The following is a 24,982-nucleotide window of genomic DNA, read 5'->3' as shown; positions in this document are numbered from 1 at the left end:
TATCTCCAATGTGGTACTAAATGCTATAATGCTTAGCTCAACGTGCTGTCGTCTATACATTATGTGGGTACAGAACCTTTTGTTTTAGTCCGATCGCTTGGCTCCTGATGGATTTTTTAAAGATAAAATTATTGATATACCTACTTCAATACGTATTGTTGATAAGAATCATTATTGACTAATAAATAAGTAATATAATTGACCTCGATAAGATAAAAAATAAAAATATTTTCATCGAACAAGAACAGTTTTTACTGTAATTTAATTTGTTTATGTGGATGCAAGAGCTCAATTTCGCTAAACTATTTCCCCCCATAAAAACTTTATCACCGTTTTATCCGTTTATGGATGTTTTTAAAAAGATCCTTCCTTAGTGTACCCATGGGAACTTATGTTTAATACTTACGCCCGTATTCACCAACGATGCTTGCTTAAGTGAAGCAGCAAATTGAACGCACAGCGTTGAATAGAGCTCTGTGATTGCTTCGTGTGTCATCCTGTGCGTCCACTGCCCACGCGCAATGTTTGTGAATACGGGCTTTAGGCTGTTAGCTGTTTGTTTTTTATCGGTCATGGCACGATTGTTGGACAATGGACAGGGTACTGTCATCCCAACTCTCGTTTCCACCACTGCAAACTACCATAACCAGCAAGACTCTTCGAGTGTTACTTATAGGTCTTTTTAACACAAAAAATCCTATGGTAGGATTTTCATTTTTATTAGGGGAAGGGGGGGCATGATGGGGTAGCTAAGCGAAATAATAAAAATACAGCTTAATCAATATGTTTATTGGCCTCATTAATTTATGGCACGTTATGTCATTAATCTAACTTTGATTTGGTATAGTCCTTGGAGAATCAACCTATCACAATTTTTAATAATAAATAATTAATAGGAACATTATGAAAAACCATCTTGCCCCATACTATGGGGTATGATGGGGTAACGGAATTGGGGCATGATGTGACAAGCTAGTCCTCGCAAAACAAACAAATATGTATTTCTTCCGGATCTTCATCGTCCACGCCAGCACAAGCGTTGTGACTTGTGAGCCCAACGTCCACAGAGCTGGCAGCCTACCCAAGGTTCTGATGATGTCAAAAAATTGTTGTTTACATCATTGCAATGTAAGCATATGGCACCTCATCGTTGCTCTTGTGTTGTTTGGCTGAGGGTTTGGTCTTTTGTTTGTTTTTATGATTCTTTTTGAGGCGAGGATCATACCCCATCATACCCCACACCCAATACCCCATCTTGCCTCGTAAGGATCGCTCTGAACAAAAAAATTAAAAACTAATAAAATGCTTGATGGATTCCTGCAAACAACACACTATATCAAAATAAACAACATTAGTAACCGAAGATCAAAAAGACATAAATGGAGTGATCATAATTACCTTAAAATGTTGACGTTTAATCTACCAAAAAATTAGATCGACTAAACACTAAAACAGTTTTTCGTTTGTGGACACAAGACGCGTGCACTCCAGCTCACAGTTTCTCTCGCACTAACCGTCGGTTGAATGAGGCTTCCTATTGGCTTATTGTTTTACATTCACAAACGTCTACTTTCTTCTATATGTGCGGTACCCCGTCTTACCTCGCTACCCCGTCATGCCCCCCCTTCCCCTAGTTGTTTAGACACTTAAAACTATTTACAGAAAAGAAATAGTTAAACCACGCCAGTAGCTATCTACTATCACGGTTGGATCGATCAGTGAATACCTACTTATCTCTCTTTATTGTCTACTAGCGGCCGCCCGCGACTTCGTACGCGTGTATCCCGTTTTACCCCCTTCATCTATGTTACGCAGTTTAGATTTTTTCATACAAAAGTTTTTTCCCGCTAACTCCCGTTCCCGTGGGAATTTTGCAATATCCTGTTGTAACTAAGCTTTTTGTTTACTAAGATATCTGCATGCCAAATTTCAAGCGTCTAAATTAAGCGGTTTAGGTTTTTCATACAAAAGGATTTTCCCGCTAATTCCCGTTCCCGTGGGAATTCCTAAGTATACTATAACCTGCCCAGGAGTACGAAGAATAATTGTACCAAGTTTCGTTAAAATCCGTCGAGTAGTTTTTGTTTCTATAAGGAACATACAGACGGACAGACAGACAGACAAAAATTTTACTGATTGTATTTCATGTACAGAATTGATATTTCTACAGATTTATTATAAGTATAGATTATGACACATAGGTACTTACTGATGATTTGGGATAAGATTCGGTGCTATTTATACAACGGATAAGTATTAAAGAGTCGTTCAAATATATGACGTACATAACTAATAGAGAATTTTAATTCGAAAGGTATTTTTGTTTTCAAACAAGTATTTTATCGCAATCATTACTCTGATTAATCATTTATGACGTCAACGTCCCTTAGTTTGATCATTTTAATAGATTATCGGTTTACATATGTAAACATACATACCATAATACCTACCCTACATATCTAATAACTTACGAGTATAGGTTATTAGGTAATAATAAAATTGAACCAGCATAATTATTAACTTCGTCGGTCATTAAGTTATCTTAAGATTGCTCCGATGTGAGAAATTGCTTTGCTGCTGAGTCAGGCGTTAAAATAACTGAAGCTCTGGTAGAGAGAGTACTCAATTACTCATATAACGTTTTTATGCGTTTTTATAACTAGTTTTGTATTTATTAATCAATTAAAGATATTAGGTACTGATATTACTTTCAAAAATCGAATTTCAAAATGGGAGCATTAATTCTTCCTAAGTATAAGAGCAAAATCAGACTTTTTATCGGAACGATAATGACCCTTCGTTCGTTCGTTTCAGCCAAATGACGTCCACTGCTGGACAAAGGCCTCCCCCAAGGTTTTCCACAATGAACGGTCCTGCGCTGCCCGTATCCAGGCTCTGCCCGCGATCCTTAGATTCCCTGAAATAAAACCTAAAACAGAACCTTACAGATCGTTTTCTGCTGCTAGCTGAAGTCCATTCAAAACGGGAACTAAATCCTCCGTGAGCTGCCAGGTCATTGACATACAATTATGTGGGAATCAGGAACGGCAGAAAAGTGAACGGTCTATCAAGGATCGCCACCATTGTTGAAATAAATCTTATAATTAATTAATTAATCTACAGTCAGTACACGTAGATGATTAAACTCGTACTTATTGCTGATCTTATCCCTGTAAGGACTTAATACCTAACGTTCTTATTTGGCCAAAATATCTTTGAGTTGTGATCTACGCGTATGACTTCTAATAATTTTCAATATTCTTAGTATACGGTTACCTAGCGTATGATGGAATAGTTTTCCAATTTTCCCGTCAAGTAACATCGTATCAGCGTTCAATTCTAATGTAGATCATAGCCTTAGCATTATTTTAGCTGGTAATACCACACAATGATAATAAAACCCTTGAAAAAGAGGCTGACAATAGTGACCGAGTTTCTTGCGCTGCTTCTTCTCAGCACTGGTCCATTTATTGTCCCGAAGCAGTGGTAGGGTTAATACTGGGACGTGTAGAAGTGCTTTTTGAACGCTTGTTTGCAAAAATAAATGAGTTTTATGAGTTTTTAATACAATAGAATACACGTCAAAGACTTGAGCATGATAATCACTCGCACACGTGTTGCTATGATTTCAAAGTAAGGAGTTGTTGTTAAACAAAGGTTGGTATTAAGTTACCTCAACTTCGTACACGTGTACATCATTTTCCAGTTGGCCAAGATCTCTTTCCATATAAGACTGTGTCCACCAGAAGGGTCAAGCTCACGCTTCAAAATTTACATTGCTAATTCAATTGTTCTTTAAAATAACTAAGTTTTAAAAGGTCACTCGCCTTCGTTGAATTGCAACAACTATACCTTTAACGGTGCTACACATAGGATTTATTGAAGGCTAAAGTTTTACACTTACCGAGTTTGAATACATAGCGTTTGGAGCATCGTTAGTACCTTATGCGAGTCACAATTTCACGTAGGTACTACGAGGTATTTAACTGAGGCATAGTGCTGCGATTCGAATTTAGTCCCCACTACCAGGATGTCATATTAATAATAGAAGATAATGCCTTGCTCCTTAAGCTGGCTCTACACTATCGTCCAATAGTCTAACTCAGGTCTCACCAACACGACCCTCCAGTCTCCACACGTCTATGAGCCAGATGTTCCAATGTCATTCACTATGGAGGATACTATGATTGGCGTCATGGTTGTCTTTCTTTATGTTTTGTTCAAGTTCAAAAGCTTAATAAGCTTTTGACGATATATGCTATGTAGGTTTTAATAACTTTTACTTTGTCTCCTTTTTTGGTGATTCCTTTGTGAGTTGGCCAAATTTTTTGATCTTGACCATCCACCATTAGCGCTAACTCGACCCAACATCGTTAAAAATAATAGTCCTTGTAGGACTTCTAGGCACGTGGAAGGTTGGACGCACAGTAGACTGTTGGACGATAGTGTGGAGCTGGCATTACACCTAACTACTGGAAAAAGCAGTGGAGGCAAAGTTAAATCAAATCAAATCAAATCAAAAATATTTATTCAGTTTAGACCACAAGTGGCACTTATGAACGTCAAACATATAAAAAAAGGTAGCCCTTATGGGGCACTTTACATGTCTCCTTATCTTTTGGGCCCTACCAGCGCTTCGAGACAAACATATGGCGAGTGCTGAGAAGAAACGCCGGAACAAACTCAGTTAATAGTGTGCGCGCGGCTTAAATCAAATTTCTCGCATATCGAGGGTGCATACTAATTGGCGCGGCAGAAGTTGAGTTTGAGTTGCATATTAATATAGTTTGAATGCATTTCTGCGAGCATGGTGTATTTTCAGAGTAACATTTCGCCTGTGTGGTTATAGAGGTAAAATCTAACTGCATTCTATTAAATTTAACTTTCTTAATGGAATTATAATATGTACTTACTAGTAGTAGAAACTTACACAAGCACAGATTGGTGAGCTTTTGGTTGGAGACCGTGTATTATTGCCATTTGAGTGATGAAGTCAACGGACCTCTTATTTATTTACATAATTATTAAGAATTAAGATCGGACCCCTGGTCTGTAGTGCTTTGCTTCTGATCCAGTATTTTTTTTAAAACATTTTGCCCACATTCAGTTAATGATGGCATTTGGAATATATCCTACTAATATTATAAAGGTGAAAGTTTGTATGGATGTCTGGATGTTTGTTACTCTTTCACGCAAAAACTACTGAACGGATATTGTTGAAACTTTGCAGTGTTATCGTTTATAACCCAGATTAATATATAGACTATAATTTATGCCGATTTGTACAAAAGCTAGTTATCAATATTTTGACTGTCTGTAGGCAAAATGAATTATTACTAACACTTTATGTACTTATCTCAGTTATCTGAATTAAAAACAAACAAACTTGACCTTCACTGGTTGGGTTTTTATTGGCGGTCAAGCCGTAGATCCTGGCTACACAGGAGTTGCAGCGGTGGGAACGAGATGTGTGAATAGTCCCGTATCTGAATTAAATGCTTTTTTAAATTCAGCAGGAGTCTAGGTTCGAATCCACAAGGGATACTTTTACGGAGGAAAGGAGGTTTGGATAAGAAAATGTTACACAAATAAACAAAAATACCCAACAACAACATTTACTCATCGCATGTTTACAAAGCGTTATCAAAATCTAGGTAACTTAGAGAGCTCTAACTAATTGTTAAATGCTAAAAGAATAAATAAGTTCTATATTATTAAGTAAATTATTATCAATTGTTCTTCAGTTTCCTCTTGGCGATGGTTTCTTCGTCGTCTAAGCATTGGCCGTATCTCACCTCCATACATTTGCTCCCCTGTAACAAAGAGAAAGAGTTAGTAAACAAAGAAATAAATGTCACTGTCAACTATTTTATAGCCGGTTCGTGGAGCAGGTCTCTAATTGAGTGTATGAGCATGGTCATCCCCTAAGTAAGTGTACCTAAGCTAATTTTATTTTCAATGTGAGCTTAAAAAATCTTGAAATACGAAATCCAGCTCAGTTGAGCTTAAAGAATGTGTCATAATATCATTTTTTCGTATTGAACACTTAAACTATAATCTTAATTTTTATGACTAGGTACACACATAACCAATCTATGTATGGACGAAAATACTTTTTCAATATAGGCATAATTATTTAGTTTGGACGTCAATATGTATGTGTAGTGATCACAGTTATTGTAAATCACACTGACAATGTTGACATCCTCAGTGTTTGCCAAATCTGGTAAAAATGTGACATCACTTCCGTTCTCTCCAAATTGCGTTCATTAGAGCAGACCCTATGGCCAACTGGGACTGACGAATTCGAATTCGAGCAAACGAACATCAGTTTTGTATTTTTTGGTTCTTAGATAGCAGCTACTAGAGCAGTTAGGTTTACATTTCCTTTTGCAATCTGTACTGTCAAAACGTAACTGAAACTCTGTTAAGTCAAAAAGACTGAATCTGAAAGTATAGCAATCATTTTGAGGACAAACAAAATGTTTATTATGAAAATATTGTCCTTAAAAGACCGAAAACAATTCTGATCTTTTTGTATTTAGATGGGTACTTAGTAAAAAAATAATTAATCTTCAGAAATATTAAAATTTGTAAATGTTTTCGAAGGCAAAGCACTGAAAAAGCTTTTGAAATCATCAATCACTATTAATTGGGGTGTCGAGACCGCGGCTTTAATTTTCGTACCCATTTTCATTAAGTTAAGGAATTTTGGTCATATTATTATCTTGTTTCGGCGTGGATTACTTTTAAATAAAGGCATAGTTTTGGGATAAAAATAGACGTTCAGATCACGATTATAATATTTGATTTCTAAATTGAGATCCAGAAGATTACAGTACTTAGGTAATTAGATATTTTTAGCAAATTTAAACTCAAATAATTTTATGTTATGACTGTAAAAAATATGAAGATTCTTAGTATATCATACATAAAACGTCGGCTTAATTAACTTTGAGTTTGTAAGACTACCTACTTAATTTAATTAAGTTCCTTAAATACAAAGAAGTCCTGAAATGTTTTGACAAAATTAACAAAATGTTAATTAGTCTATTAATAAGCATACCTATGACAGGAATAAATATTTTTTGCGCCTAAGCTTACATTAAGGACGTTTCTTAAGAAATAAAAATCTGCAACATAATATATATTTCTGTCTAATAACTCCTAAACAAAATTAGTTATATTTGTACCGAGAAATCGAAATTAGGCACAGATTGTATCTTGGGTGATGGATAAATTATGAAGTTAATTTAAGGACACTTAAGAAAACAGTCTTCTTAAGTCTTTGAATTGAAAACATTGAATTGCAGAATAGGTATTTGTCTGTGGCAGATACAATGTGTCCAATGAAATATTCAAACAGTGATTTAAATTATAATAATAAATTTCTTTAAACTTTGTACAGCAAGAAAATTATTAATAACGCATGACGAAATAATAGTTTTATGGACAAAATATCGCCACGTTTCTCTTCCACGATATAATGTTGGTGAAATGTATGTGCCTTATGTCTTGTATAGCTATAATAATATAAAGCTATACAACTGGTGGTATAGCAATATCGGACAATGGATAATATCGTAGCCATCTGATGAAATTACTATAGATCCAGCATCATTGCTTTGGTAGTATTTATTTATTTATTTAAAATCTTTATTGCACACATAAAAATACAGTGGTACAACAGGCGAGCTTAATGCCATGTGGCATTCTCTTCCAGCTAACCAGAAAATTAAACAAAACAGAGAATTTAAGTAGGCGGTGCAAAATAGTACAAATACAAAAAAATAAAATCTAATACAATATACATAAAATATTATAATATAAATTAATACAAAATATATATATATACCTACATAAATACATGCATATACATAATATACGGTGGATAACGAGAAGGTTTAAGAGATAGTATCTCCATGGTCTAGCGGAAAGAGAGTTTTACTTCTTTGATCAAGAGGTACTAGGTCTAGGCTAGTTACTAGAGGTTCCACCTGGAAATAAAAATTTAATGCTATGTGATTGCATGGTGGTTGTTTGGTACATTGTAGGTAAATAAACTTGTTTCAGAAATTGAATCCGTGCTTCGAAAGTCACTTTTAGACATACGAGTATTGGTCTGATTGAATTATTCGGCAGGGCTCTAGCCTCATGAGATACTCGTGCTTAAAGTAAGAGTCAAAATAAATTTATTTATCTATTGTTCTTTTAGAAAGTGAAATATTTATCTATGATCTCTATAGGTCAAGAGTTAAACTCTCTGTGCACAAGTGATTTTGACGATGATAAATCATATTTATAGTCAAACCACCCAAGTTAGAAAAAAATAAATAACAATGCACAAACGTTTAAAATTAATCAGATGCTGCCAAGATGCACAGATGAATCTGTTTGGGTTGTGTACCGTGTGGTTCCGGCAAAGTAGAATACGATAACTCCATCTTCCCGTGGATACCAGGTTATCAGGTCTACCGGTACCCAACTGGTCTGATCAACGTGAGGAGTGTAGGCCAAATTATCCATTTGTTTAGTTAGAGGGCTAGAGTAGATTGAATGATGATGAACAAAATGCAAAGAGAAACTATTTGTATTATAACAGTGACATTTTGAAATATTTTTTTAATATTATCACTCACTAGTTAATGTTGTTATTGTAGGAAAGAAAGTTCAGATACCATTAAAAATTACGGACAATGTGTCGAAAATTGTCCAAGTGTCCAGTTAACGTTAAAAAAAAAAACCACACACATTACATGTCCCATTAGAATTGCAAATTTCGTCAGACTCAAGAAATTTGGATTTCTGACGCGGCCGTTAAAATCTCATTATATCTCTTACAGAACTATGGTCAGTTACGCAGTACAATTGGATGAAAAAAAATATCGACATAAGGTGCTTTCCAAATTTTTTTCAGTAACAACGAATTCGATATTTGAAATTTGTCATATCAAATCACTGTGAACCTAAATTACATCCAAAGTAGCTACACAAATTGTAGTTAGTTTTCCCTGCTGGTGCCCAACATTGGCACATCCTCAACGCTCGCTGCCAATCATACCCAATTAACGAAGGGTTACTTCTAATAGTCATGCTGTCCTGGGACTCAAAACTAATCTGAAGTAGTTCTCCAGTTAGCCTGTTGATAAAGCCAATTCCGATGACAGGACACAGATTACAAATTAAATCTAGATTCATGAAATAACTGACCTATGCAAAAAATCAAGTTTAAATCCTGTTACATATTCCTAATCACTCTTTTATGGTAAACACACGTTACACATAAATAAAGTTGTAGGTATATGTTACACAATTTTGTCGGTCAAAGAGAAATACAATTTATTATGTATACTTTTGGCGTGTAATATCTGACGTCACTATCCTAATTTTAGCCTGACTGAACTGAGAACTGACAAGCAATTCCCTGACATTGCTCAATTAGATCATGCCGGCGATAGGTACGTCAGCTTAGCTTACCCTCCGAAGCTTGAAACCATTCTTGTTCAACAAATTGTCAATTAATTAATTAATGGTAAGGTGCGTACGGATTGCGCGTACCCTGGTACGCGTACTCAGTTTACGCGTATCTGGAACGCCTAGTCCATGTATGTATGGACCAGTCCATGTATGTATGGACATACAGTCCATGTATGTTCCGGATACGCGTAAACTGAGTACGCGTACCAGGGTACGCGCAATCCGTACGCACCTTTATAGTTACAGAAATACTATGCATGTTTCACTGACAAACGCATCTTTACTGGCAGTATAAAAATTGCGGCCTTACACTTGAAGCTGGAGTCGTAAATGTTTTTGTATAATATAAGATTGACCTCTATGCTGTCGGCAATAAGACGATGGGATTACGTTTGCCACTGTGGGCATCTGAACTTTTGCATAAAAATAGCTTAAAAATGCACCCCAAAACATGTTTTAATATAGACTCTACATATTATTTTTCCTTTTTTTCCCATTTTTTTTCCGTCAGTCAATAAAATTTTACTTCCTATTTTACCTGAATTACTCTACACACATGCACCTGACTGTACGCTTAAGAGCTATGAAAGCAGATTCGAATAACGGAACTAGCCACAGCGATTACGTAAGTCACTTTCACTCGGAACTTAGTTGCGTAAGATCAGCTGTTGTTGATTAATACGAGATCATTATTATGTGCGATTGTGGCTTTTTGCATAACTGTGGCTAAATTTTGCACGGTAATTAAGTAACTGCTCGAATTAAGTGGTACAGTTCGTGCCATTAACACAGTTTCGTTTTTAAATGTGAATGTGTTCTCGGAGCAATTGTGGTATGTCGACAAGTCTTCTATAAATATATAAAACACAAAGGTGACTGACTGACTGACTGACATAGTGATCTATCAACGCACAGCCCAAACCACTAGACGGATCGGGTTATTATTTGGCGTACAGGTAGATGTTATGACGTAGGCATCCGCTAAGAAAGGATTTTACGAAACTAAGGGGGTAAAACGGGATCCACGCGTATGAAGTCGCGGGCGGCCGCTAGTTGCGTACATAAATAAATGGCAAGTTTGCAAACAAATAAAGCCGGATAACATTGATACGGAATTATCTACACAAAATGTTTCTTAGACTACGAACTTCCGGTTCTTTTGAGTTTCAATGATGAAGAGATCAATGAAACTGATGACTTTTCATTTTGTTACATTTGTATCGTTACTATTTACAGAAAAGTTCAAAGTCTGTTGTCGGGGGCTTTGGTTTATTAATTCGATATCGAGAGAAATAAACAAAAAGTAAATATTTTTCTATTTGCCTCAACTTGAGACGCTTTTCCGAGAAAGGGTTTACTTTAACCTCTAAAATATTAATGAAATAATTTGGTAACTTACAAAGGTCAATATTTACGAACAAAACAGACAATTTTAGTAACAATACTGTGTTAATAATAGCTAGGTAATTGGTAATATATTAAATTGATTGTAAAAGGTCATTGAAAAGTTTATTTTTTTAACAAAAAATAAAATCATTACAAGCGAAAATAAAGATACACGAAATTGGTATTACGAGTAGGTACCTATTGTCTAAAAAACGTTAACATTTACCGACTTAATACATTATGTTTAGTATCAATACCGTGTTTATAAGTTTAAACTAACTGACAAAATAATGAAATTGATTATGACGTCCATTGAGAAGTTTCTATTTTAACTAAAATGTAAGTAATTACAGGATAGTTAAAATCTTTCGGTCAAAATATCAAAATACATCACGATTTTATAAACGAACTTATTGTTTTGATTTCCATTTATCCTGTTTAATAAATTCCATGCATTTATAATCCATTTCAATCAAAAGTCGAAATTTTTGAAGTGTTTTGTTGAAATGTTTCCCGTAGGAATTTCATGATTTAGAGATGGTTTTTAAACCTCGTATACATTTTAAACAGAACAACAATGTTAACTTTTCGTTTTGTTTTCTGAACGATGTCAAAACAATCGAACTTAGTTTGTGCTGCGTGCATTATTTAATTTTGCTATGTAATAATTAAAAGTAGGAATATACTTTGACATATTGTTTTATTCACAGATACACATTTTATTCACAAACAGATGTCATCGACACAAACACAAAAATTCATTAAGCTCCAAAAACCGGTCATTGAAAAATGGGCTCATAATATGAGCTGGGCCCATCACTACTAGTGTGAAGTGTCAAGTCGGGTGCTTTCTAGCATTCATCATGGCGGCATTAGTATACATTAGCATAAAAGCGTATGTTTAATAATTAATTTACACCGCTCATTAAATCAATATACTTTATCTTATCAACTAACTTCGACCAAAGTCTTTGCGCCGCCGTGAGCGTAGTAACCTCAATGCAAATGTTGTACTATTACAACTTTTCACAAATTATGTAAACTCATCTAATTTAAATAATTCAGAACACATCTGTATTAATATTATAAATTCTGGCTATGTCCTAGTTACTTTTCAAACTAATACCGCTGATATGTTTTGGCAGAAAAATTAACTGATTGGTTTAGTTTAAAAAAGAAGAGGTGAAATAACAGTTATTTTAAGGAGAAACCACAATTTTATAACATAACGATGTGCATTAAATTTAGAGGTAAGCAATTGTGTTTTAAAATTCTTGAAAAACTATTTTGACCGAGAAATGGGCGATAAAGAAAAAGTTTTTTGATAGACTATGATTTCAAAACCTTACTTAAACAATCTGAAACAACAAAACAAGTAGCTAATGAAATGAGTTATGGAATGAATCTTGTTAGGTTAACAAAGTTCTAGAAGGGTTACTTTTGCAAATTGGATTAGGTCTTTTTCTGGTTTATCTTGCTCTTCAAAGGCAGTAAAAAATTTACCAAAGCCTTTGTGGTCAAATAGCTTCGGACTTGGATTTGGACTTTCTAGATTCGATTTCAGGCAAATCCTATAAATGTTAATACTATTTGTGCGTTTTTTATTTTTCTCAGTTTAGTTATTGGAGGTTTGAGTCAACCTGACAGTCCGATAGAAATATGATTCCATGCATCTATTTTTCGATTAGTAGTGTACTTCAATTCGACCCACGCACACATTAAAAAGCTCTTACAAAATATTCCCCACAGTAAAAGCGCTGAAAAAACCTATTTAAGCAACCACACGCGTTTTGTTTTTATGCAATTACTCGTATTATTAAGGTTTAGATTTTTTGTTGGTATGAAGCTATATAATTCCAGAGCAAAAAGTGGGTCTGTTGTCCCGGGTCCACTAAACCACTGATGTGCGAGTGACCTGTGACAAACCGAACCCGCCGGGACTGATCCGGGGGTTTAGCAAAAAGTGGACAATCGTTTTTGTTACGTGTAATCCTTTCAATTACTTGGGTTACTATTTACCTACAGACCCAGTGAATAACGTAGGTAAATTGTCCAGCGTATAAAGCGTAAAAGCTTAGATTAATTTGGGACTATTTAATTGTCTTGCTTAAAAATTCGTGAAAGATACGGAATAGAGGAGCTTTAACTTTGAGTTATACTCGTAGTTTAGTTTAAATTATCAACTAAATCATTCACGTACATTTCTGACTTTTTATGAAATCATTTTGTCTTTGTCTACAGGTACAGGAACGGGACAGGAGTCTTCATTACTTTTATAGAATGGTACGAGAACTTGAATCAACTAGCTGATATGATTATGAGTAAGTGACGCATTTTTATCTCTTGTTTGACATCTGGCTGTTTTGTAGGAAAATTTCTAAGTTACATTGCTACGTGGTCTGGTGTGAGACCACGTAGAGTCCCGGGCTTTCACCGGCATGTGTAACAAAGTAAAAATCCGTATTTTACGAATATACACTGCGAATTATTGTAGATCTATAACCTCCACCCTTCTTGTTAGCCCTTTGACAGTGTAACTCAAAAGCTATTCCCTTAAGTCTTAGATCAAATTTCGTCTCTACATCCCCTTTTACAGCAAAGGAGTGGTATTGCAAGAAAATATCAAACAATATAATATTATAAACAACGAAGTTAATAGTTAAAATTGCAGCTTCAAAGGATACAAAATAAGACTTATTTCAAAGGATCCAAAATAAGATTTAAGTTGTCGAATAAGTTTGGATTTCCTGAAAATTACATTAAAGCAATCGGTGTAAAATAATATTTATAATTAACGATAAAAGTATTTTGTTTAATTTAATGACCTACGAAAGCAAACTTCTGAGGTGATGTTAAGACGACTAGATAACGGAAATATCATTCAATCTTAGATCATTACTACACGAACCTGAATAAGACTTCATGACTCAATGTAAATGCTTTGAACAGAAGATCATACATTCATTAAATCTTCCTGCGTGCAGTTGTTTGGGCACGCAGGACACGGGCCTTTATATTAAACAGGCATTCCTCACTCACCTTAGCAATATACGCCTTCATGTAGAAGTTTCCGAAGAGGATGATGAAGGAGATCATGTAGATGATGAGCACGTAGTGCATCCACAGTGGGAACTCGCAGCCGGTCCGGATGCCGTTGATGCCGAGGACCAGGGCGCAGGTGAACTGAATCTGGAAGTGAATTAAACATTTGTTTTGATTGAAAGAAATCTATACTTATAATAAATCTGTAGAGAGGTCAATTCTGTACATGAAATATATTTTCAAAATAACTATCAGGGGGTGATTAGTGATCGATACTGATGCCAAAAATGCAATCAGTAAAATTTTTGTCGGTCTGTCTGTCTGTATGTTCCTTATAGAAACAAAAACTACTAGACGGATTTTAACGAAACTTGGTACAATTATTCTTCATACTCCTGGGCAGGTTATAGTATACTTAGGAATTCCCACGGGAACGGGAATTAGCGGGAAAATCCTTTTGTATGAAAAATCTAAACCGCTTAAGTTAGACGCTTGAAATTTGGCATGCAGATACCTTATTCAACTTAAAGCTTAGTTACAACAGGATATTGCAAAATTCCCATGGGAATGGGAGTTAGCGGGAAAAAACATTTGTATGAAAAAATCTTAACCGCGTAAGATAGATGAAGGGGGTAAAACGGGATTCACGCGTACGAAGTCTTGGGCGGCCGCTAGTAAATAATAAATAAATATCCTTGGACATTTTTACACTGCGCTTTTCTAGTCCCAAACAAAGCAAAGCTTGTACTATGGGTACTAGACAACGGATATAAACATACTTAAATACTTTTTTTTTTGTAAATACATACATATTATACATAGAAAACACCCAGTCCAATACAAACAAATATGTTCATGCACACAAATGTTTGTACTGTGCGGGAATCGAACCCGCAACCTCCGGAATAGTAGTCCGTTTCGAACCACCACACCAATCGGCCGACGAAACACAGTCATTTTTACAGAAAGAAAGAAAAACCTTTATTTTTGTTCTAACACAAATAAAAAATTACAATTACACAGTTGGATTATAGGGAGTTAGAGCCAAAAGGCTACCGCTCAGCATGTGTCATGCTCGGAGGCAGTAGAACCCAGAACATGACGCTGTTATTCTGCGAATGCCATTGTTGGAGAGAGCGGTAGCAATAGAGGCCATAAAGCAGTAAAATATTCAGATTATGTAAATGAAACAACACACAAAAAATACAAACAAATGATTGCTTTGGTTTCTTTAAAAAGTCCCTTTTACCCCTCGTGGTAAAACTGTAAAAAATATTGTGTTACGAGCAGATTCATTACACTAATCCAGCGTAGGTAGTGTTCGAACACGCGTTCCTCGGTTCTCGATTCGGCCAGTCCGACACCGAAGCCACTGGGCTTACTACTCGTAGGCTTTTGCTTCAAATATGTAGATAGGTGCTAGCTTTTGCCCGTGGCTTCGCCCACGTGAAATTTAGTTTGTCATAGATCCTCACAAACTATCACATTTATATTAATGGGTCATTTGACACCGTTTCTGAAGAATAAATATGTCTCTGGTTGTAACAGGTTTATTTTGTAACTAAATTGGAAAGCTAATTGTGATTTTACTTAAGAACATAGTTCATCATTTAGTTCAGGATAAACTAATAAAGAATTTAGTTGTCCTCATTAAGATATTGTCCAGGTAATGTCTGATTATTCATAATAATTCATATCTGACCTTTCTTAAATTATTGTACAGTCTAGACATCCTCAAATTCAACATACCTCAATCGTTTTCTCATCGGAATCCAAAAGCTCAGCGGATCAATTCAACGTGTAATCAATAACTGCCTCGTAATTATCTATCCAAGACGTAACGTGATACGTGTTATCTTTACGTTACGCGGCCACTGGCTCAAACTGGTTTCAAAGTGAAGAGAAAACTCTCAATGAATTAATTGAAGGTGTAAAATAATCCAGATACAAAACGATAGAGGTTAACAGTTTAATCGATACTTACAAAGGTTAATATGGTAAGATTATAATTAAAAACGTATCATTATAATGATGATCATTGAATTAAGATTCGTTTAGATTTGATTTAAAACTTTTCGAGTGATAATCGAACACGCAAACAATCAATAACTTTATTTTTTGAATTATGTCCCAGTGTCAAGATAATAATTTATTCGAATTAATATAACATGTTTGTTTGAATTTGAATTAATTAAATGTATGCAGATGTTTAAATTAACGGTGGTCACTGGGTGATTAATAAAATTGAATAGTGACATCGGAAAGCGTGAGGTAGCGTAACGTTTTTGACAGCTGCTAGTTAGTTTGAAAGCTGCTCTGCGCTGCGCCTCGTATTACGCCAACTTAGGGCCCTCGCTCACGGCGACAGCATCGCTACTAACGCGCGTTAGTCGCATTTGCAACGCACTACCGAAGTGATGCCAACGCGCTACTAACGCACTACAGCAGCGCGACTGCATCGCTACAAAAAATCGCCGTGGGCGAGGGCCTTTAGATTACTGCTCCAAGTTGGTTGAATAGTGAGTCTTAAAAGTGGAGATTTCAAAATATTGTTGGCGCACCGAGAAAGACCGAGAAAATTAATAAATGGTGTTAAGTAGGTATACGAAACGGGACTAACCACACCTTTCCGTCCCAATACTGTACAGCCAGTTTCTTCAGTTTGGCCTACCAAATTGAACAAGAAAGTGTTGTAAAGATTTTTTGTTATGTAGGAATCTGTCTATGATTAATGTTTATTTACAAATTAAGACTTCCTTTGTAAAAATTAACATGTGTCACGCCGCTCAGTGTTAAAGGTAATACAGCTATTTACATTTTAGTCAAATATTTCACTTTACCTCCATACTTTAAAACCAAATGCATTAATCATAATGTTTACGTAGAGTTGAGATTCAAAATACAACCTGAAACTTAAGTGATTCAAATTGCATCACTTCAAGAACAGGTTGCATCTCTAGTTACTCCCTGATCTTAATTAGTCGACCAAATCTTATTCAGGAATGCTAACTCGGTCAAATCTTCAAACCAGTTTCAGAGTAGTAGCACTAACAAGAAAAGTTACAATAATGGTGCACTTTCATTGACAAATCTACACTATTTTCGCTTAAAGTGGCAACTACGTTCACAAAATTAGTATCACATAGGCATATTTAAATTCATATTTCTATGGCGTATTCGCCAATTAAATAACATTAGATTTGAGCGTGAACTTTCTCCAAACTTTCAGATTACGCGACTGCCCAAAACGAATACTATTATCGCAGTTCGTTCTGAACCGCAAAATGGCTGTTTTTTATAGACGATTACGTTGGATTGCAGTTTCTCTTAAATTTCTTTCGTCTGTAACACCCACGCACGCAACCTAAGGTCTACTTATGTTATTTTTGCGTATACTGAGTGACCTATTGGTTGGTGAATAAACAAAAAGATTGATTCTACTATTCAAACGAAACAGATTTCTCCAAGAGAATGAAGTTCAAATCTTGCAAAAAAACTTTTTATATAGAAATTGTAATCCAAATATGGGGGCGTCAATATACCTATGTATTTTTTTTATATTGTTCCTTTAGGAAAGTTGTAACATTTGAGCAGTAGAATCAAACCTTTTTTTGATGACCCCAATGTGTCACTCTGTATGTGTATACTTTAAGCCGCGTTTTCACTAGGAGTCATTTGTCCCGCGACTCTGTCGCCCGACACGAAATTCACGTGTCCCGCGCGATGTCGCCCGACGTCGCTTGTCGATGCTCTGCGAGCGTCGACATGCGCGATCTTCGTGTCCCTCAACAGTCGCCCGACAGCCTTTGAGTAGTGAGGATGCGTGTCGCTTTGTGTCGACAAAGCGACACGCGTCATACGCGACCTCGGGCGACATACTGTTCACTACTGGCTAGTGTGAACAAGTCATATGTCGAGGGACAAAGTTGCAGAGACAAACTACGTGAATGTCGGACGACTTATCTCCGCGATATGTCCCCTAGTGAAAACGTGGCTTTACTCAAGACGTAGGTAAAGTCAAAGGTCTGCGCTCCCACGTAAGTATCGAGAGATGTCGTCCCTGAGATGGGTCTTTAATAAAGATGACCGCTGACAGGCCACGGAACCAACGTTAGGGCTTGTCAGTCACAAAGTCAACACGACAGCAAGACGTGGGTAGGAAAAACATCTAAGAGTATATTTTCCCATCCCAATAGTTCGGAAAAGGAGTTTTGACACTGAGCTGGTAAAAGGACATACATTTTCGACATTGGAGTAGTACCTAGGTACAGTCGCGGAATGAAAAGGTTCGTCACCTTAGTGTCGGTTTTCGCTTGCACTATAGTCTATCCAAAATAGCTTGATTAGAATGACAGCTGTCAAACGAATGTGACTAGTGCTGTGTAATGTTTCGTACGGTTCACATAGATGTATCGATAAGTTTCCGAAAAAATGATATAAAAAATGCACCCAATTTTTCTTCATATCTTTATTCATAAAAATGACAATTATAATTTAAATTTAAAGACAGTAAAATTTAAAATTCATGTCAAGGGTGTACAACTTAAGTCGTAGTCATTATCATCAGTGTTCTTCACTTTTTTTTTTCTCTCGCTAGAGGGCGGTGGGCATATCTTCTAGAGCAACGGTGCTATGAACACCCAAAAAATTACCGGTGATTAATTTCCGATGTTTGATTATTTAAGAATGAAATGTTTTCTGGTTTTTAATAGTGAACATTTAGAAAAACGTATAACTTGACTTAAATATGTTAAAAAATTAGTTAGGAAAATTTTTTGTTAAATATGTTAAAAAAATAGTTTTAATTTAATATGACATTTGTCGATATGTCCCATCACTAACATTTTTGTAACTCGAGGATAACCTTGTAGAGACGTCGTCGTTAATACTCTAGCTTGATTTTTATAATTTCGCATTACTACTTATTGGTGTAATTTAACGCTTTATTTACACGAAATTAATATTTTTATTGGAAGCACTGTCGTCGAAAATATTGTTTGTAGGTCAGACATGAATTATTTCTTGTCCGCCAATATTTAGCTCTCATTGATCGCTACTACAAAGTTATGTCGTTACTTTTGATGGCAGCTGTCATTCTAATCAAGCTATATTGGATAGACTATAGGTACTGTAAGAGTCAAACCTGCCAACAGAACAGTACAAGAAAGTGCTGCTAACATTTAAATAAATATGACGTTTGCTAACGAATGTTTTGCTTGTTTATTTTTCTATGTGCAATGCAATGATGACATTGACCAATTGACAATAGTTTTTTTTATTTAATTAGAAATAATAATGGCAGGTTGAACCAACAAGAAGGTTTTAGTTTATCAATCATAATATTCTTCTAGACAAGATAAATCGTCAAACAACTTTGATCTGAATAATTTTGAACTTTACCTACTGACGAACAGTTAAAGATTATTTTTTCTAACTCGAGATTATTCTGTAACATAGTTTCAAAAGGTAATATGTGCTCGCGATTCGTTGAAGGAATCAATTTGAAAACTGACGAACCTTTTCATTCCGTGACTGTACATTGTAAATAATAGTAATATACCTACCACCTAACTATTACTGCCTTCTTTTTAAGTTTATAGAAATTATTATATTATTAAAGTTCTACTCGTAAAATAGAATCACAAATTCGGCAATCATAATGCGAATTGAAATTCGAAAGCTTTAAATATACAGACCTTACTCAATCTACAGACCAAGGCGCTCTATATACGGCATTTTTTTCATTTGACGACTTTTCCCTCCTCCTACGTCGGAAGCAAGGGTGAATAGGCGCTTATAGGGCATGTATGCAATGTAGCATCTATTCTACCCACAAGATGGACCGACGACCTTATAAAGGTACGTAGCAGAAAAGCTGGATGCAGATCATTATGGAAATCATAGTGGGATGCCTGTGTTCAACAGTGGACGTCCTATGGCTGATAACGGTCATTCTCACGATTAGGCGTTCTCAGCCTAATTACCATATCATTTTTGAAATTTGACTTAATTGACTTAAACGCATTTAAATATGAAACACATGAAAAGTACGAATTTAACAATCGTTAAGGCGTCAAATTATTCCAAGCGGTTTTCGCGTAAATGAGACCCAAAAATTTTATGGTCACGGTAATTAGATAAGGCTAATACTTAATCTAACGGTAATTAGAAAAAATATGTAAAATAGCAAGAAAACAATATCTTGCATTGATAAATTTGTATATAAATATATAGCGTCATAAAAAACGCTGTAGGTACACTTAATAACCCTTTGAAAAAAGGAAAACACTCATTTCTATTATTTATTGTATCAAGATATTTTCAGTATACTGCAATAATCAAGGCTATAACAGGAACACTTAGTTTCGGCCAGAAGGGGCTACGTGTCACATTTCATCAGAATCTTAATCATCATTTATTTGATTTCAATGTGGTACAAACGATTTAACGTACAGATAATGGATCAGGAGATCTCACAAATTTGATTTTTCGGATATGCATATATCGAAAAATTAATTAATGATTTAAGTGATTTTTCCTCTTTTTAATCTATCTGCGATCAGACATCACCCATTATCAGATTAAATTGAATTTGTAATAATGACAGTTCTAGTTCAGCATATCCCATGATTTGTCACCTCGATTCTTTTACAATAAGTTTTCAGATTGATGCTATTCGCTGAGTCTAAATGCAGAATTCTTAGAATTTATAAGGGATGCAGCAAATAGATTGCATGAAGGTCTAGTCTTTGGTTGTAAGCTTTACAGGATTTTCCACACCCTCTTTGACGTTTGGTATCACTTCAGTGGACTTTGTAAACCAACCACTTTTTAAAACTTTATTTTGAAAACGTTAAAGTATTTCTACATTTGCGAGGCTAAGTCGATGCCATGTCTACATGGGTTTTAGGATCCATTTGTATATAGTTTGTTCTCCAAGCTTCTTCTGTCCAGTACCCATTGTACCATTGCATATCACGAAGTTTTTTCTATGCATAACAAAGCAGGTAGGATGCAGTTTAGGATGGTACAAAGTGCCTATACACTCTTGCCTTGAAAAGTCCCATTGTCTGTTGATTTGTTCTCTTTTGTTCTTAATGTGATCACGCCAGATAAGTGTTACTGTTGGAAAATCTCATCTTCTTAGGGCAAATGTATTATGGATAGATGTTAATGGTATTATATTAGAATTAATTAATGATTTAAGATGTTAATATCAATTATACTAATAGTAAAAATAAATATCTGGTACGAGACATGTTTCATGCAGGGGTGACATCTCTTGGCCATCAGAAAGCCCCGATTTCACTCCAGGTAACTTCTTTTTGTGGGGTCACCTTAGGGGTTAAAATATAGTCTTAAATCCAACAACCATGCAGCAACTGAAGCTGAACATTCGTCATGAAATCGAATCTATTTCGAGGTTACTCTAACGAAAGTTTTTTAAAATTTTGATTGTCAGATTGGAAGAAAAGTCCGTACAGTTGTTATGCGAAAGTCTAGGTATATTTCATATTTTATAATCATACTTATTCAATCGTGAGTGCAATTTGTAGGTGATAATTTCATACAACGGTGATTATAAATATACGGTAATTAGTACATGGAAATTATAAAACGATAGTTTTTCTTCAAACTTTCCAAAATCTTCAGCGTATGCAAATACTGTCTTACTACAACGTATGAAGGCCAAAGTACTGAATCTATTTAAATTAACAACGTGGATCTACCTTCAAAAATCGAGTATAAAAATAAGGACATGGTAAATAGAAAAATTGAAAACCAAAGATATGGTAATTATACTCTTACACAATTCATCGACGGTACGCCAACGCAATAGACGTCTACTTGCTAACAGGTCTTAGAACTAACTAAGGGCTCGCGCCGCGCGCCTAAATGATGTGTCAAATATTATTATTTAGGCTGGTGTGCCCAAAAACAGAAAACGTCACGGGAATTAGGACTTTCGCTCGGACAAGCAGTTTTTTAATTCTAATTATTTACAGAATGGTTCTATTTAATAGATATTTTACTATGCGTAAGACAATCTTTTGTACTCTTTAAAATGTTGAATGGAGTAAACCAAATCTATACGACATAAAAATTACAGCCAAGTTTTAACATTAAGTCGGTGTGCGGACGCGTAACGGTAATTAGAGAACAGAGGTTCATGAAATTAATTAAGTCACAACTACTTAAAATAGAGGCCTATGATTTAATGCACAACTGGATGGGGTTGTTAAGTAACATATAAAAATACTTGCATGTCTCTAATTTGTCATTTTTAACGATTTAACAGCCCGGACACGCAAAAACTAGCTCATCTGAGAATGGCCGATAATAATATGATGATGATTATGATGTAGCATCCTAGACTGCATCTCACTTAACATCAGGTGTGATTGCAGTCAATACCTACTGCACAAAACAACGTCGCTCTACAAACGACGAAGACTTACCAGCTGCATGATTGTGAGGTACTTCTTCCACCAGAGGTACTTGCTGACAGTGGGCCCGAAGACTGACAGGCCGTAGTAAGTGTACATCAGCACGTGGATCCCACTGTTCACCATAGCGGGCAGGAATGCTGTGAAAAGGAAATGTTCTTAGAAAACTGCATATCTATCTTTTACCGCGACTGTCGGTAATTATTCATAATAACCGGTTATTATTAATAATTTTCAATTTATCACATTAACCGTAACATATCTATAAAAGCGAAAGGTCGCTGACTGACTGACTCACTCATCACGAAATCTCAGAAACTACAAGTGCTAGGAGTCTCGAATTTTGTATTTGGTTGGGGGTTCCTTTAAGAACGTAGGTGCTCACTAGGACGGGATTTTGAAAAATTCTACCCCTAAGGGGGTCAAACGGGGTTCACGCGTACGAAGTCACGGGCGGCCGCTAGTTATTCTATAGATCTGTTGCAAATTCGCCACAATTATAATTGGATAAGATACTACAATGTTTTGCTTGATGTGGCGTCATCCAAAATGGGGGCATCGAAGAAAAAATATCTGTATTTTTAAGGGTGTCGTACCATAATAAGACAGACAAAGCATTAGCAACTTTTCTGGTGTCGCAGATGGTATTATGGTGATTGCTTGCCATTACGTTACCGATAAGCCCGTTTTCGCGTCTTGTAGTACGAGAATAATGTAGAAGTCGTTAATACATTATGTTATATCCGCAAATGTTATATTCTTTGAGACCTAAACGACCACCAAACGAAAAACGAACCACTTTACAGCTAAATATTATATTATCGTCTTGAATTCGTAAAATTGCTTCTTCAAACCAGAATTTTTTTAAGCTCTAATATTACTTATTTATTTATTTATTTATTTAGGTACAGCAACAGAGTACAAATTAGTTTTTACAAATAAGGTACATCAAATAAATTTGCACTCCAGTTATAGCTATACACGACATTTGCTTAGTACATGACACGACTGTTTAGTTTAATCTTATACAAAAATAGTTCCAAAACAAAAACTTCACAGATAAATGGCTCTATTATAACTTACACTTGCATATCTTTAAGTAAGATGAATAAGACTGCGAAAATAGGTCCACTTCCTTACTCAAGCCATTGTAGGCTCTGCACATTCGATAGACGGGGTCGTTGTACGTTACATTATAACTGCACGTTGGATGAGAAAAAAAGCTTTCGTGCTCTTGTACTTCCCCCCGTTTTAAATGAAAAATGGCTTAACAAATCCCCTGTGTCCCACTCAAGAGTTTATGATTTTGTAAAGTGTCGACAAACTAGCCACATCGCGTCTTGACTGAAGGGTGCTCACATTAAAATGCTCAAGTCTAGCCTCGTATGTTCTTAGTTTACGCCTCGTGAAAATCTTTAAGTCGTCGGCGTAGGCGAGACAATCGCATGAGATCGAGTCAATCAAATCGTTAATGAACAAAGTGAACAGAAGGGGGCCCAAATTAGAGCCCTGTGGCACACCAGAATGAGGAACAAATGGTGCAGACTCGTATCCATATACTTTTACAATTTGTGTTCTGTTAGACAGGTAAGAAGTTAACCAACGCAAAAGTGAGCCGTGAATGCCGACGTGATATGCTTTATCGATTAAGATGTTGTGATCGACTTTATCGAACGACTTGGCAAAGTCTATGTACAGGGAATCTACTTGTACACGCTTGTTGAGAGCGATATTCAGGTAGTGGATGTAGCATAATAAATTGGAAGAAGTGGAACGGCCTTTGACAAAACCATGTTGTCTGGGGCTTATTATGTGTTTTAGATGGAAGTTTATGTGCTTACATATGAGGCTTACGAAAACTTTTGAAAAACAACATAATATGCTGATTGGCCTGTAATTTGTGACATCAGATTTTTTGCCCGACTTGTGAATTGGAACCACGACGGCCTTCCTCCATAGTATTGGAAAGTAGCCGGTGCTGAGGCTTTTGTTAAATAATATATGCAGTGGTTCAATCAAAACACCAGCGCATTTCCTCACAAATGCAGGAGGAATACCATCCGGGCCAGGACCTTTAGACACATTTAATGATTTAAGAGCTAATTTATTCAATTTCTTTACGAGTGATTACAATTGAGGAAATAGAGTGACACGCCTCAGGAAAGTCTGGTGTATACAGGTTTGTAGAAGGCTTACTGCAAACAGAGGCAAAATGATTAGCAAATAAATTGGCTATGTCGTTGCCACTATCGGCGTGATCACTGCCATAAAACATTTGGTAAGGTAGCTCGTTTGTGTTTCTTCTAGGCTTCGTATAGTTCCAGAAGACCTTTATGTCACTCTTCAAGCTGTCCTCGACCATGCGAATATAAGATTTAAAATTAATATCATACATAGATTTAGCTCTTGCTCTCAGCATTGAATAGGTGTCGAAATCACGCGGGTTGCCGAATCTTTTGTACTTTCTGTGGTATTTGTCCTTTTCCATCAAAATTTTAATTAAAGAGCGAGAAAACCATCGTGGATAGCTTTTCTTAGTCATCGCTTTAGGAGTATGTTTATCTATGCAATCAGTTAAGTGGCTATAAAAAGTAGGCAAAAAATCGTCACAGTTTAAATTTTCGTTTTGG

The 24,982-nt window shown here is 35.7% G+C and overlaps 1 protein-coding gene across 1 annotated transcript in view; it reads right to left on the bottom strand.

Moving 5' to 3' along the window:
• Positions 1-5,599: 5,599 nt before the first annotated feature.
• LOC135073401 (very long chain fatty acid elongase 4-like) overlaps positions 5,600-24,982 on the bottom strand; it is a 37,936-nt gene continuing 18,553 nt past the window's right edge. Inside the window, exons 5-7 of the mRNA XM_063967581.1 lie at positions 22,365-22,492; positions 13,903-14,052; positions 5,600-5,813 (exon numbers count right to left, since the gene is read on the bottom strand). Of these exons, the coding sequence (XP_063823651.1) occupies positions 5,730-5,813; positions 13,903-14,052; positions 22,365-22,492 (362 nt within the window). The 3' untranslated portion in view covers positions 5,600-5,729. The remainder of the gene's footprint in view (positions 5,814-13,902; positions 14,053-22,364; positions 22,493-24,982) is intronic.

This window comes from Ostrinia nubilalis, chromosome 7, assembly GCF_963855985.1.
Source record: "Ostrinia nubilalis chromosome 7, ilOstNubi1.1, whole genome shotgun sequence".
Taxonomy (NCBI): domain Eukaryota; kingdom Metazoa; phylum Arthropoda; class Insecta; order Lepidoptera; family Crambidae; genus Ostrinia; species Ostrinia nubilalis.
This window is presented reverse-complemented; position numbering and strand designations above follow the sequence as displayed.